Genomic DNA, 16502 nt, shown 5'->3' on the forward strand with positions numbered 1-16502 from the left:
GGTCTTTTCCAACCAAAATGATTCTGTGATATATGTTCTGCTCTTTCTGCTGTTGTGCTATTAACAGACCATCAGTAGGACAGTAGAGATCACTTCAGCTTTGCTCTCCACCTTTACCTGTCCAGAAGGCACCTTAGTGCTTGGTGACATGGACACGTGTCTCTCTGGGACGATGCCCAATAATTTCCAATGCCCAGCTCTCCCTGCATATGTAAGTAGAGTCCTTTAGAATCATAGACAAGTTTTGGTTGGAAGGGGCTTTCAAAGCTCATCCAATCCAACCCCTGCCATGAGCAGGGACATGTTCACCCAGATCAAGTTGCTCAGAGCCCTGTCCAGCCTGGCCTGGGATGTCTCCAGGGATGGTTCATCCACCACCTCTCTGGGTAACTTGGGCCAGTATTTAGTCTGTAACCCTGGAAAAACAGACTCCTGAGGAAGAGAAAGGGTATTACCAAGAGCTGATCTATCAATTCCCTACTCATCTGCACTGTTGAGCTTTCTCCTGGAGCTGCTGTGAAAGGAAAAGGCTTCCATTAAACACAGTGGAAGGAAAGACCTCCAGTCAGCCCAACACCCAACCTTCAGTAGTGGCTGAAGCCACATGTTTGTGGGAGATGAGAAGAACAGGAAAGGAAGGGAGTGATGCTTCCCCAGATGCTTCCCCTGGACTCCAACCACTCACAACTCAGTGACTTAGTGAGCCAGAGATGTTGCTTGACAAAAGAAGCACCCTTAGTGTTTGATACAGATGACCATGAGTGGATGAGGACCGAGAGAGCTGTTATCAGCAAAAGCAACAAATTCTTTGAGATCCAAAATCAGCTGGAGACCAGATGGTGGAGCTGAACGTGAGAAGGGCCCAAGGGGCTGGAAAATGCCAAAAGACTTTATGAGGGCTGCTAGGATTATTGTGTGTGGTTTTTTGTTTGTTTTTTTCCAAACCAGTTATTGTTTTAACCTGTTTTTTTCACTCCATGGGAAGGTACAATTTTTAGACGTGTTCTTTTAGCAAAGAAAACAGAAAATTAAGCAATTCAGAGAAGGAAGATCAGTGGGGAGTGATCAAGGTGGGGAATCCTGAAGGAGCAGAGCCCAGGATCAGGTCACCTTGGAGACCTTTCCTGCTCCCATGGCCAACATGCCCAGGAGGCAATAGCATTACCCACTTTTTCTGCCCCACAGCATCCCAGGCACCCTGGGCATGGTGGTGTTGAATAAACTCTGACAATTAACCCCACTTCAAAGGTTTGGATAACTTTTCCTCATCCTAAGCAGGGACCTTTCTGAGGTTTCATACATTGTCAGAGTGTGAATTTGAGGAGACCTCCCTCTCCTGCCCTTTCCAACTGCAGTCCCAGCCTTAGTGCTCCAGACAGTTGACATTTGCCCACTGGAAAGGGTACCTATGATGTAGAAAGTGTATAATTTTGTTAACTTGACCTGATGGATGCAAGATTTATTCTGTAATAAATGGCAGCTCGATGCAGTCTGGTGAGTACTAACCTTTTCTCCTTTCTCCCCAGGAATCCCTGAGGCACCATGGTCCCCTGATGCTCCTTGTTCACCCTGGATAAAATAAGATAAAATCATGGCCAATGCAGACTTGGCAAGGTTGCAATTTGCTGAACAAACCAACTCTTTTTCAGATTGCAGAATCATTTACTGAGTGCAACACAGCAGGATCTCTCCGTTTGCACATTGGTGATACTAAAGGAGAATTAAAGAAATGTCACTAAAAAACCCCATTACTTGACATGTGCAATAGTGCCTGTGGAGCACCAGGGCTGGGTGAACCTGGTTGAGTCTTGCAGTGACGAGTGAAGACGTCCCCACTCCAGGTTGTCCAAGCATCTTCCTTCACCCAGATCTATGCTGGAATAAAGTCAGAATAACCCTATTTGTGCCCCTTTAAAGAAAGAATCATGTTGCAGGGGTGAATTTGCAACATCTGCAAAGTTTTTAGGAAACCTCCTACTTGTAGGCAGATGCATAATTTAGATATTCACCTTTGGTCCACATGGTCCATCTGATCCTGGGATTCCTGGTTTTCCAGGACTGCCAATTTCTCCCTGTGGATGAAAAAACAGTGGGTGGTCTATAAGCTCCTAGAACCTCTAAAATATTGGGAAAACTGGCTCTGAAATGGCAACGTAGGTAGTACTTTAGGGGGGAACATGTTGCCGCTCCTGGTAACAGAAAGACTAAGTATAGGCAAAGTCCTGCTTCAGAACTCCAAGCCCCCCTACAGGAAAGCAGGTGGGAAATTCACTGAACAGTACTTCACTTACCCAATAGGCCAGGCAGTTGAAAGAAAATATTAATAACAACAACAACAATGACAACATATCCCATTGGCTGAGCTAGTAACAGCTCCCTTACTTCTTAGCAAGCTTCTCAAACACCTTTCATAAAAAGACCACTAAGGGCCGTTATCCCTGTTTATAGAGGAAGGACCAATGGTGCTGACAACCAGAGTGATGTGCCCAGCAGTAATTGCAAATCGAGCTCAGGCAGTTGCTAAGCCACAGACCAGGAGGAGATTTGGGCAGGGTCTGTTGATTTTTAGTTTTACTTTTTTCACCCCAGACTATCAAAAAGTTCCCTGTGAGATTTAAAACCTCCTCATCCGTGGCTCCCTTCTCTCCATGGTCACATCCCCCTGCACTGCAGCCCCATGTCATCAAGAGGGACTTCTGGCAGCATCAGGGTGTCTTCTTCATGTGGTTTCTATCCTGGGGATGAATGGGAAAACTGCTGGAAATGGGGCAGCCAGAACAGGATGGAAGGCTGGCCTGAACTCACCTTGATGCCCTCAGCTCCGGGAGCACCGATGCGTCCTGGTAGCCCTCGTAAGCCCTGAGGATAAAGCAAATGATGGGCATTGAAGACAAATCAAGGTGAGGGCAGGAGGGAAGAATGCTGGTGTGCACAGGGCTAGTACTGATGTGAGGCTACAACTTCTTCCCTTGCTCATGGCAAGGAGGTGTTGGAGGCGGCTGGTCTCTTCTCCCAACTAGGAAGTGATAGGATGAGAGGAAACGGCCTCAAGTTGTGCCAGGGGAGGTTTAGATTGGATATTGGGAACAATTTCTTCCTGGAAAGGGCTGTGGGGCATTGGAACAGGCTGCCCAGGGCAGTGGTGGAGTCACCATCCCTGGAGGGGTTGAACAGACACTGAGATGAGGTTCTTAGGGACATGGGGTAGTGACAGTGTTGGGTTGATGGTTAGACTCGATGATCTTGAAGGTCTGTTCCAACCAAAATGATTCTATGATTCTGTGATCTTTATCCCTCAGGCCCACTATGGCATGAAACTTGAGGTCTTGTCTCTGTCCTTTATTTCACAGAATCATGGAGTGTTTCAGGTAGGAAAGGATCTCTGGAGGTCATCTTGTCTGACTTCCTTGCTCAAGCAGGGCCACCTAAAGCTGGCTGAATATGTCCAGACAGCTTTTGAATACCTCCGAGGACAGGGATTTCACAGGATCTCACCCATTTCCTACCTTTGCTCCTTTCTGTCCAATATCACCAATGGTCCCGGGATCACCTTTCCCTCCCTACATAAAAATATAGACAAACACATCACGCACAGCTTGAAATGTTAAGAATACAGCTCTGACAACAGCATCACCCTGCATTTAAACTATGTTTTTAACCACCAGAGGCTCCTTAAAAATTTGCAGGTCATGGTCACCTTGCTGCCAGAAATGCAGCCAATTCTGGGGTGGGACAGGGAATGACCTTGCAGAAGATGGCTGACTGTGACAGGACTGAGAATGAAGTGGGACAAAATGCTGTGAAGAGTCTCCATAGGGCCTGTAGCTTCCACTGGGCAATGTTTAGGAAACGATCCTTGAGGATTTGTGTGTTGGAGTGAATGTTACTAAGATTTGGGAGATAATGGAGTGGCAACAACCATGAGGACCTGCACTGTGGAGATGTTAGATCATCTCCCTCAGCTCTTGTATTGGTCACTGCCCCTGGAAATCTGGTCTGTCATTCACTTCAGGCGCTAATTGAATGATCTAGAAGATGTTCATTAATTTCAGTGAGGACTTCCTTTCCTGCTCCCTCTCAAAATATATATAGTTTTTTCTTCTCTCATAGCAAAACAAAAAGGAAAAACCACCAGAAGATTTCAGCTTGTTTGCAGAAGGTAAAGTGAGGACATGTTCCCACCGAGCACCACTTTGGAGATGAGCTTTCAGTAATAAGGAGCCAAAGTCCCATCCGCACGCAGGAAATTATTTGAGGGCAAGGGAAACATCTTGTCATGACAGAGAACCAGCTTGTCCCAGAAAAGTGAGGTCCATAGGGTCATTAGCAAATGATTGCTTTGCTCCCTGCTCTCTCCATCAGGCAGGTCAGCTTTGAGAAGAACTAGACTTGGTACATGAAGGAACTTGAAATTTGAGCCTTGGTAAAAGATAAAGGAAAACATGCTGAAAATGTGAAAACTTAGACGTCTGTCACTAGAGACATGGACAGATTCTCTGCTAGCATCCAGAAAATGGCCCTACTAAAAATCAGACCAGGATGTGCTTTAGAGTCTTCTCCAGGAGGTTGGAAATACTCGTCCTGAACAAGAACCTGACTCCAGTAACGAGGGACGTAGGGTGTGGGAAAAGACATAAAATCAGGGTCAAAAAAGGCACAGAGCCTCTTTCGACATGCCAAATGAGCCGTGTCTTCCCCGTTACTCACTGGCTTCCCCTTCTGTCCCTGAAGACCTCTGTCGCCTTTGGCTCCCTTGTTTCCGTTCTTCCCATTGAGTCCTGCTGTACCCTGTCAGAAAGAGGAGATAAATTAATTTGTGTCAGCTCTTGCAGGGAGGTGGCTGAGGACACTCATCAGGATGGAAACTCAATAGTAAGAGCCTGGGTTGTGTGTTCCCGCAGCCACAGGTCAGACGCTACCCTAGTGCTAGCACTAGGACTTGAGGCTGGGATTCACCCTATTTCCCCAAAAATAAGCCCTACCACAAAAATAAGCCCCAGCATGATTTTTCAGGATTTTTGAGGATACTCAAAATATAAGCCCTACTCCAAAAATAAGCCCTAGTTACAGTTCATTAAAAAGTCAATTTAAATAGTGCCCAGGCAGCTATACATGCAAAAATAGGCATCTTTTGGAGCAAAAAATAATAAGACCCTGTCTTATTTTCAGGGAAAAAGGGTAGCACCTGTTCCTCATGGGGTTGTAAGCCACTAGCAAATTCAGTCTGTGAGTTGGTTTATTTATATTAACACCTTGGGAAACAGAGGCAGATGTCAGCTAAGTCCTGGGCCAAGAATATTAAGGTTGTGATGACTGTGGTTGAAAATAGGAGCAAAAGCATTAATTAGAGCAGGCAGCATCACACTGCGAGTGACTTTGAGGGTTGCACACAACCCTGGGAAGAGGGTCTGCAGCTTCGGATTTGCTCAGGTGAGAAAAGCAGCACCCGGTGGTGAAATTTGTTTGGGGAATGAATAGATCCAGGCATGGAACTGGTCATAGCTGCAATGGGAGGAGATCTCCACTCTGGGGAGTTGAGAGCCAAAAGTGAGATCTTCATCCATCCCAGACTTGTTGGTAATGATGGACAGAGGTGGTCCTCCAAGAAGACACCTTTCTGCCCAACTGTGGAGCTTCTTGGCTTGTGGAGCCACTTTGCAACTCAGCTCCGTGTGGAACATCAGAGCCACCTCCAGCATCAGGGCCTCTTGCTCTCTCCCACTGTTTCAGTAGGAAACTATTAAGTTACTAGAAATATCCTTTTTGGTTTTTTTTCTCACAAGGTTGCCCTTTCTGCTACAGTCTATTGATCCATTCTGGCCAACTACAACTGCAGTTTTCAGAACCTGTATGTGAGATAAAAGTGGATATATCCCGACTTGAGACACTGATGGCACACGGCTCAGGTCACTCAGAGGAGAGTGAATTGGCTGTTTAAGCAGATCGGAAGATGAACAAATGGCTTTCTCCACTTGGAATTATTTTGCAGTAGGCTGTCAAAACGAAACACTTTTATTAAAAAAAAAAAATTGAAAAATCAGCCACCAGATTTAATGAAATAGAACAAGAGAAAGTGTAGAGTCTTGCATCTGGGTAGGAACAACCCCAGGTTCCAGTGTAAGTTGGGGAATGACCTATTAGAGAGCAGTGTAGGGGAAAGGGACCTGGGGGTCCTGGGGACAGCAGGGTGACCATGAGCCAGCACTGGGCCCTTGTGGCCAGGAAGCCAATGGTACCTGGGGTGGGTTAGAAGGGGGGGGTCAGTAGGTCGAGAGAGTTTGTTTCCCCTCTACTCTGCCCTGGTGAGACCACACCTGGAATATTGTGTCCAGTTGTGGCCCCTCAGTTCCAGCAGGACAGGGAACTGCTGGAGAGAGTCCAGCGCAGGGCAACTAAGATGCTGAAGGGAGTGGAGCATCTCCCGTGTGAGGAAAGGCTGAGGGAGCTGGGGCTCTGGAGCTGGACAAGAGGACACTGAGGGGTGACCTCATTAATGTTTACAGATATATAAAGGGTGATGTCAGGAGGATGGAGCCAGGCTCTTCTCGGTGACAACCAATGACAGGACAAGGGGTAATGGGTACAAACTGGAACCCAAGAGGTTCCACTTAAATTTGAGAATAAACTTCTTCATGGTGAGGGTGGCAGAGCCTGGGCCAGGCTGCCCAGGGGAGTTGTGGAGTCTCCTTCTCTGCAGACATTCCAACCCGCCTGGACACCTTCCTGTGTAACCTCATCTGGGTGTTCCTGCTCCATGGGGGGATTGCACTGGATGAGCTTTCCAGGTCCCTTCCAACCCCTGACATTCTGGGATTCTGTGATTCAGATTTGTATGCCAAGCAGAACCATCACCTCTCCAATTACTCCTCCTCTCAGTGATGAACAAACTCTTCAAACACAATCACAGAGACAAGCAAACATCCCAGAGACATACAGGTGGGATGATGCTGTCCCTGATGGTGGGTCAGACTGTGAGAACAGACCCATCACCTTTTCACCCCCAGAAATAAAAATTCAGCTCCTCCCCTGGGAAAAATGTTGCTTCTTCAAACTCCTCCCCAATCCTCAACATATTTTACATTTCAGAGTAAGAGGAGTATTTGAGAGCCGACCAGGTGCTCCTCCATGGCTCTGCCAGTCATGTTTGGATCACATAAAGTCCATGTTCCTCAAGCACTGCCTACACAATCAGGCATGAACATCTTGTGCAAGCTCTTTATTTACTAGCAATTGTTGACACGATCAATATGATGTTCCGTTTGAGTCAGTAAATGGACTATAAAATCCCCAGCTAACTAGACTTTCTCTGTTTGCTTGGAGAGATTGATTATGGGGAGGGTAATAAACCTTTTGGTTTGATGGTCAAATCTCAAAACCCAGGATACCTTCAAGTGCCTGGCATTTCTGAGGTAGCTTTGAGCTGGGTACAGGTGCATCTGGCCAGGGATTTACACACCTGTATCCAAGGGGATGGGCTAAAAAGCTTATTCTTGAGCACTGCCTGAGCCTGAAGGAACCTGAGACTAGTCAGAGATTTCCCAATTAGCTTTAATATTTTCATCAGTTGTCCCTAGTGCCTCCTCTGTCAAGGAGACACCTTTCGTTGTTTTCCTGTGCTTTCCCACCTGCCTGCGTCCAACTCTCTTCTCTTCTGTCTGCCTTAGATCATGCTGCACCAGGGGAGGTTTAGATTGGATATTGGGAAAATTTCTTCATGGAAAGGGTTGTCAGGCTTCGGAACAGGTTGCCCAGGGTGGTGGTGGAGTCACCATCCCTGGAGGGGTTGAGCAGAAGCAAAGATGAGGTTCTTAGGGACACCATTTAGTGCCAGTGTTGGGTTAATGGCTGGACTTGATGTTCTTGAGGGTCTCTTCCAAACAAAGTTATTCTGTAAGATGCTTCTTGCCTGTTCTTGACCTGAAAGGGGCCCGGATGGCTTTAGGAAGAGTTAAGCTCGCATTATGTGCTAGTGGGCTGAAAGGTAGCTGGGTCTAAGCCATGCCTACTCAGTCCAGCAAACATAAGCAAGTTTTTGATCCGGGTCTTTTCTCACTATAGGTGGACTCCCACTCATCATGGGCTGAAGAGACTTTGTCATATGGACTAGAAGGTTTATAATAAGGCTCAGACATTGCTTCTGTCCCTGCTTGAGCTGTGGGGGAAGGAGGTCGTGGAGGTGATGCTTTTCAAGGTCATTTGCACCCAGAACAAGAAAAAGGTGGAATAGGAGGAAAAAAAGGAAAACAAAAAGAAAGAAAAAAAAAAGAGAGGAATAGAAAAGCATTTGAGCACTAGGCAAGGGAAAGAAGTTGAATGTAAATTTGTTCCTTCAGATTTACATTCTGTATTCTGCCAGGCAAACAAAGGCTGGGCAATAAAAGCTAGTAAAATGGCAGTTTAAAGGCAATTACTGGTGGAGTACTGGAAATGGGTCTTGCTATTTGGTTCTCTTATTAAATTGTTGCTGGAACAGGCTCCATTTAACTGCAAAGACACCAGGTACCATGAAGGCACAGCAACGCAAAGGCTTAGTCATAAGTCCCGATCACTGGCTGTGACGTAAAGATGTCTGAGCAGCCGAGGATCGCTGCTTCCAGGCACAAATTCCCATGAAACTTTGGGCTGGAGCCAGGGAGGAGCCAACCTTGTCTCCAGGCTCATCGTTTCCACTCAGATGAACGAGCTGGGGAATTAGTTGGGTCACCTTGAGGAAAGTGTGAAACCCATCATCAAAAATGTTGCCCACATGGCACACCCTAAAAGGATCCATCTGAAGACGCATATCAAAGGGCTCACGCATTTCCAACCCATGGTGTAGGCTGCAATCTCTGCTAAAAGGCTGCTCACCTTCTGTGTTTTAGTGCTCAATATCTGATGCGATGATGCATATGGAGTAGCTGGGAGCCTAAACCTAAGAGATTCACCTCTGGTTTTATGTCTTTCCTGCTGTGTCTTGTGTCCAGACTGTCCTGCCCACAATTATTTGCTCTAGTCCTGAATATTGTCCTTAAAAAGTCATTTCTTAGTGTGGGAGCTGCCCCTCACAGCTGTAATGGGCATTTTTCCACCAGGCACTACATCTCAGAGGTGGGTCAGCCTGATACCCCACTGAAAAGCCTCCAAGGCACCCTGGGCAGAACTTTCCACCTGTGGCCAGAAGATCTGGCTGACTGACCCCCCTTTGACCAGCCCGGACTCATCGGAAGGGCTCAGGACACATCAGGGCACCCTCCCAGGGCAATAACTTCTCAGAGATGGCTTTTTCCAATCTGAGTAGTCAGCAGCACCTCTTGTCAAGCCCAGGAGAGACCTCTAAACAGTGGCAAAAGAGTATCTATCCTTCAGCTTTCCTTCAGCCTTCCTGGACTGGCCATATTTAGCATCTGATTGACCCAGTGTTAACCAGAATTCCCTAACTTGCTCTCACGTCTCACAAGGGAAAGCCACCTAGAAAAGAAAGACAATCCTGGTTCATGTGAATTCAGTGAGAAAGTCATTTAAAACTCAGTGTTTAAGCCAGTCAGTCATTAACTGCTGACTAAAAGGATTTGAAGGCACCAGATGCCAACAGCCAGATGAATTTAAAAGTGTAGCGGCAACTTGCTGAACTAATGGCTAAACTTTCATCTTCCTACCTACACACAGCATGCAACCGTCTTAAAAATGTAAAGATTGTCCCAACTCCTTCATCATGCATAATAATTCCTTCTTCATTAAATATTCAAAGGGATTCAGAAGGTTGAAGCTCCGCCAAGGGAAAAGAGTAAGAGTGTGTTGTATCTGCACATGACAAGGAGAGGAAGAGGAGAGGAAACCCTACTTCCATTTTCATATATAACCTATTTAAAATTTACTTGACTTCCTCAGTTAATTAATCTTCTTCCAGCAACTTTAATCCTTAAATGGTTATTGGTCTTCAGGTGCACAGCTTCACTTTCATGCCTTGAGAACTCCATCACTCTCAACGACCAGCGTGGATGGAAAAATCCTGGATTTCTCCCACCCTTCGCCCCAAACCCCATGCTTGTGGTTCTGCTCCAACCTGACACTGCCAAATGTGCTCTGGCAGAGCTGAAGAACGAAGCCCATCAGAAATGGTTCTGAGAGCAAAAGCAGAAGGTCCAGGGAGCTGGTGGTTCTCCCACCCTCCAGGTAAGCTGAAGCAGGACACCGTGGGGATAAGGACATGGCTGTGTGGATGGTGTTATCATGTACAACCTGGCTTCCTCAGATATAGGGTAAGGATCCACAGGCTGCTGGTCAAATATAGAGCCCAGCTCATGAGAGGAGGTGAAGAACATCTCCGAGCTCCAACTTGTAGACCTAGTGAGGAGCACTGCAAACCAGGATGGAGAGAACCAAGGCATGTTGATAAATGTAGACCCTGTAAACCCAAAATAGGGCATAATGCTAAGAGAGGGGTACTCAGAATAGAATTTTAGGGAGTATAATGAGTTAATTTGCTAGGATATTAATGCAAAAAGCATGTGAAATAAAGAAGAAGAGCCAGAAGCCTTAATACATAATCAAGATTGCAATTTAATAGTCATAACTGATTGCAATATTAATATAACAGGGTGAAGCATGGCAGGAATATCAATGTAACCACAGTGCTCAGTGCTCTTAGAAAAGAGGAAAAAGGAGGAGGAGGTGTCTTGAATATCAAGAATATGCTCATTTGCCTGGAGGTTCAGTTGTAAAGTCAACTAGATCCATTTAAATTCTCCAGGCAATGATTATAGGGAGAAGAAACAAATGCTGTCACTTGGGAATTCCTACAGATCACCAAATCAAAAGGGTAAATGGATGAGATTTTTTTACAAGCTGGTTGAATTACTCTGAGTGAGCTCAGCACAACAGAAAAGGACTGGCACATTTTTACCGTGAGTTGGTGGCAATTTGTGGATATGAAAGATGGAATTAGAGGAAGTTGAAGGACAATGAGAACTGCTAGCCATTAACTACAAGACTTTGCATAGGACAGATTTGGTACAGCTAGACTGGACCAAGTACTGTCTGTCTTTAAGAAAAAGGGAGAAGAGAACTTGGGGAATGACATATCAAACAGCCAAGCCTAACTGTACAGAATGACTTGGGGAAAAAGTAATCGAAGTGTCTGTGAGCACTTTGAGGATAAAGTGAGACCTGGGCTTGTGGAGAATGAGTTACATCAGGATGTTGTGTCCTAATACGAGTTTCTGAAATAGATGATGTGAATCATGCTCTAAGAGTACCCTAAAGCTGCCAATAAAACAAGTCTGAGCACAGCTCGCTCAGATGTGGAAAGTGAACATGGCAGCCGTAACCTGAGGTCAGATGAATTTCATCCCGGATGTTGTATATCATGGCTCTTCCAACAGTGCCCCGGACTTCTGCAATTTTAAAAATTTAATGAAAGACCAAAGCCAAGCCTTGTTACCTCAGCTTAGCTCCAAGCACAGCACAGATAGCATTAACCCGCAGCAGCAGAATCCCTAAATATTTCCAAAAGAAACATTACTTAGTTTTCCTCAAATATTGATTGACAAGATACCACTTTCTGGTAGTTAACTGTATTAGCCAGCAGGCCCAGGGCAGTGACCATCCCCTGTGCTGGGCACTGGGGAGGCCAAAACTTGAATCCTGAGGTCAGTTTTGGGCCCCTCACACCAAGAAAGGCCTTGAGGTGCTGGAGAGAGTTCAGATAGGGGAATGGAGGTTGGAGCCAGGGGGCTGAGCTCCCAAGGAACAAGTGCCAGGACCAGAGGAAACGGCCTCAAGTTGCGCCAGGGGAGGTTGAGGTTGGATGTGGGGAACAATTTCTTCCCCAAAGGGCTGTGGGGCATTGGAACAGGCTGCCCAGGGCAGTGCTGGAGTCACCATCCCTGGAGGGTTGAACGGATGCGGAGATGAGGTTTTCAGGGACATGGGTTAGTGCCAGACATGGGTTAATGGTTGGACTTGATGATCCTGAAGGTCTCTTCCAACCAAAATAATTCTATGATCCTACAGTTATGTGCTGATCCCTGTGGGTGCCAGCAGAATAAAGCACATCTTCCACCTCTGCCTGGATGGTCACCGGCCAGGGTGGAGGAGTCTGTGCTTCCTTTGCACTCAGCAGCCTCAACAAACATCTTTGCTCTACTCCTGCTCTACTACTGCTTGTCACCTAGGGATTTGGGTGTTCACTACAAAGCTATTCCAAAAATGCCTACATGTGGTGATCCCAGATGGACCTGCAGCGTGCTGAGGTCTTACAGCATGTTACAGCCTCGTCACTTCGGCAAAGTGCTCAGAAAGTTGTTTACAACCAGGCAGGGGTTGAAATTCTTAATTGGATGAGGACCTTTTTCTCAGTGAGTAATTACCAGTCTGGATTATGGGTTTGTAAATAGTTACACAGCCGTGAATGGTAATGAGTGGGCAGCGCTGAACAGCTGTGGAGCCCTTACGGCAACAGATAGTTGCTGAGAGTCACCCACTCACACACAGAGAGGGATAATTGGGGAATAGGTTAAGAAAATACTGATATTTCTTATTGCAATAAAACAATGGAACATGCTCCTGTTTCCATGACCTGAGAGAAATAGTCCCAATCACCTTTTTGTTCCCTCCCCTCTTATTCCTTCCTTTCCCAGATGAAAATAAATCAGTGGGGACTTTTTTTCCACTTTGACCAACTTTGGAGACCATTTTTTCACTTGAGGTTTCTTCCAGGTGAAATGGTGAAGTTTAAAGGCAAATAAACACTTTTGCAAAGCATTGAAGTGAAACAAATATTGCCTTCCCCCCACCTTTTTCCCCCAACTACAATTTGGCAGGAAACCAGGTGAACTCAGAGATTATCCAGGTCTTCTGGCATAACTGCTTTCCCTCCGGCCACCAACATGCACCCACTGACCACTGAAAATAGCCACTTGTAGTCCAGCGTCTTAATGATATATATGTTCCTCCTGGGATATACAACTGTAGTTGCAATTCTTCAGTCATTTGAACAGGAAACATCATCTGTTCATGTCTGGCAATGGCCCCCAACACACTAAATGCATATTTAATGTGTTCCTTGATGCAAAATGCGACATCCCATTAAAACATACCTCTGCCTGTGGTCCCCTCTGCTGGTTTTCCAGCAAAGCCTCTTTCAACGTGGGCTTTGTGGAGCAGCACTGAGTCAGCATCACCCCATCCCAGCTCACAGCCCACACATGTGGCTGTGGGGAGAGGACCAGCGGCACAAGCCCAGCTCCACACCTGAAACTCTCAAAGGCAGAAAAACATGTTCCAACTCACGGCAGAGCCCGGCAAGCCTGGTTCTCCTGGCTCCCCCTGCAAGGAAAGTGGTGATGGTTACCATGGGGAAAATCTGCATTTCTTCTGGAAATGAGGGTTGCTGTAGAAGATACCTACAGCTGTGGAAGAGACAAGGGGACCTTTGGGGACCTGTCTGCAGCAGCAGCTGGAGGGGGCAGGTGGGAGCCCCCAAACATCTCAGCTGAGCAATTGAATGGAGCCCTCACGCCAAGAAAGGCCTTGAGGTGCTGGAGCGAGTGGAGAGAAGGGAACGGAGCTGGTGAGGGGCTGGAGCACAAGTGTGATGGGAGCGGCTGAGGGACCTGGGGGGTTCAGCTGGAGAACAGGAGCTGAGGGGAGACCTTCTGATCTCTGAGCTGCCTGAAAGGAGCTTGGAGCCAGGGGGGTCGGGCTCTGCTCCCCAGGAACAAGCGCCGGGAGCAGAGGAAACGACCTCAAGTTGCGCCAGGGGAGGTTGAGGTTGGATGTGGGGAACAATTTCTTCCCCAAAGGGCTGTGGGGCATTGGAACAGGCTGCCCAGGGCAGTGCTGGAGTCACCATCCCTGGAGGGGTTGGAGAGATGGACATGAGGTTCTCAGGGACATGGGTTAGAGGTGGACTTCGCAGTCCTGGGTTTATGGTTGGATTCAATGACCTTACAGGTCTTTTCTAACCTAAATAGATCTTTGATTCTATAACTGGACAGCAGTTCACTTCACACACCTAAATGCTGGCATTTCAGCATGTCATTATTGACCATTTCACCCCAGAAAGGTTCCAGAGCTCCCTGCTGCTTTACAAAGTAGAAGTCTTTAGAAGTCTCCTGGAAAAGCGTAACTACTTCTCCTTGGTAGCCCCATAACATTTCAATCAGAAATTTTGGAGAGGGAATGCAGGATTATACTCCATGAGAGAACTGTGAAGGAATTTTGCACATCAGTTCTTGCTGGGGATGCCTTAACAGAGGTGGTCACTGTACTCACCTTCTGTCCCACCGGTCCTCTTGTTCCAAAAAGCCCCATCACTCCCTTTGAACCAGCTTCACCTTTGAGTCCCTGAAATTTTAAAATCTCCGTCAAATATATTTTGACTACCTACTGCTCTTCAAAGGACACCCCCATGGGAAAGGTCCATAGAAGAACCCGTGGAGATGGTGGAGAGGATAACAAAAGCACAATTTCTATAGCAGATTTCAGCCCCAGGGACACCAGAGGTCTGTACAGCAGCCACCAGCTGCAGAACAGCTTGGCAGAAGCTTCAGTGAACTGTCCTGTAAAAGAGTTGGTGCCCAGTGATGAGGACTGAAGGAAAACAAGCAGAAAAGGGTCTCAAAGCCTCTGGATGAGCCAACTTCTTGCAAATACTCAAGTACAAGACCCTGATGGAGTTACTGGTGGTGGAGATACAACTTTGGGTGTCCATCCAAACTCACTCAGATATTCAGACAAGAGATGTTCTTGCTCTAAGAGACGCTTACATATGATTTTTTTATTAGAGAGCAATCTGATAGATATCGTATGTGGGCTCCATCTGACTTAAGAAACAGGTATGACCCAGAGGAGCATCTCCACGAGTTTCTTTTCCAGTTGCTGGGGACTTAATCAGCACAAGCAGCTGTGGTAAGGACACAATTTGCCACTTCTCAAGGGAGATGCCCACACTGGGTCAGGCCATTCCCACCCTGAACTACATTGGTTATACATGTTCCCACAGAAAATAATTGGAGCTCAGTGTCTAGCTCAGACAGGGATGCTGCTGTTGTAGGTACTCATATTTATTCAGCAGCATCCTCGTCCTGGGTCAGACTTCTGGAGCAAAAAGCATTAACAGAATATAAAAATAGGGATGATTAGTACATGGAGATTTAAGCTATGACTCAGTCTGAGAGTGGGAGAGTTACATGATTCCGCCCAGCAGAATGGTGATGGGTTGAGACCTAAGACCACCACAGGGTGCCCTCAAAGAGCAATGGCAGATGGAGGAGCAGGCGACTCGCTTTGCCACCACCTAGGGGACAGCCCTGTGTGAAGAACACAAACAGAGGAGCCAACCAGGCTTTAACAAGAATGTCACAAGAGCTAGAGGGTTTGAAGTAGCATGTCCAGCTCTTGGATGGAGAGAGAGAGATGTGGGACTCTTACAGTGCTGCAATAATTGAACAGTCACTTTTCCCAAAGTGATCCAGTACTTCGTACACCAATTTTACGTGGTTCCACAACTACAGACTTGGCACTTGGTAAACTGCATGTCTACCACATTCCCAAGCCCCAGCCCAGCATCTTCCTCTTTCTGTGGTAAGAGCTGGACAAGTGTGTCCTGTACAGCAGGGATGTGGGAAGGGATGATGCAGCTCTGGAGCCCTCAGCACAGGACAGACATGGACCTGTTGGAGAGGGGGCAGAGAGGGAGCACTGGAACAGGCTTCCCAGGGAGGTGTCACGGCCCCAAGCCTGACAGTGTTCAAGAAGAGACTGGACAACGTCCTCAGACACACGGTGTGAACTGTGGGGTTGTCCTGTGCAGGGACAGGAGTTGGACTCAATGATCCTTGTGGGTCCCTTCCAACTCAGAACATCCTATGATTCTATGATGCGAGGCTGGAACAGCTCTGCTGGGAGGACAGGCTGAGAGAGTTGGGGTGTTCAGCTGGAGAACAGAAGCTCCAGGGAGACCTTAGTGTGGCCTTTCCAAACTTAAAAGGGGCTGATAGGAAAGATGGCAACAGACTTTTGAGCAGGGCCTGTTGTGATAGGACAAGGGGTGATTGTTGTAAACTAAAGGAGGGAGATTCAGGCTGGACATGAGTAAGAAATTTTTTACATTGAGGGTGCTAAAACACTGGCCCAGGTTGCCCAAGGAGGTGGTGGATGCCCCATCCCTGGAGACATCCCAGGCCAGGCTGGACGGGGCTCTGAGCAACCTGAGCTGGTGAAGATGTCCCTGCTCATGGCAGGGGTGGCACTGGATGAGCTTTGAAGGTCCCTGCCAACCCAAACCATTTTGTGATTCTTTGATGGAGAGATATCTGTTCCTTCCACACACAACCAGTGACATTATGCTGTCTCTCTCAGTTGCACTGGGAGGTTCATACCTTTTCTCCTACAGGGCCATCCTCTCCCTTCTCGCCTTTGTCTCCATCAAAACCTGGCAGGCCCTGTTCACCCTGAAAGGTAAGACAGAAATCAGTGGATTGTTCTTCTGTCCTGGTGGACCCAGCTCTCAACCACTGGCT

The 16502-nt window shown here is 47.0% G+C and overlaps 1 protein-coding gene across 1 annotated transcript in view; it reads right to left on the minus strand.

The window, feature by feature from the left end:
* LOC309449650 (uncharacterized protein) overlaps window positions 1-16502 on the minus strand; it is a gene marked incomplete at both ends in the record, with an annotated part of 103188 nt that overhangs the window by 14106 nt on the left and 72580 nt on the right. The window contains 8 exons of the mRNA XM_082071916.1: window positions 1507-1569; window positions 2010-2072; window positions 2806-2859; window positions 3507-3560; window positions 4708-4788; window positions 13270-13305; window positions 14254-14325; window positions 16362-16433. Coding sequence (XP_081928042.1) covers window positions 1507-1569; window positions 2010-2072; window positions 2806-2859; window positions 3507-3560; window positions 4708-4788; window positions 13270-13305; window positions 14254-14325; window positions 16362-16433 — 495 coding nt within the window. The remainder of the gene's footprint in view (window positions 1-1506; window positions 1570-2009; window positions 2073-2805; window positions 2860-3506; window positions 3561-4707; window positions 4789-13269; window positions 13306-14253; window positions 14326-16361; window positions 16434-16502) is intronic.

This window comes from Streptopelia decaocto (genome assembly GCF_964273445.1).
Source record: "Streptopelia decaocto genome assembly, chromosome: 1".
In the NCBI taxonomy this organism is placed as follows: Eukaryota; Metazoa; Chordata; class Aves; order Columbiformes; family Columbidae; genus Streptopelia; species Streptopelia decaocto.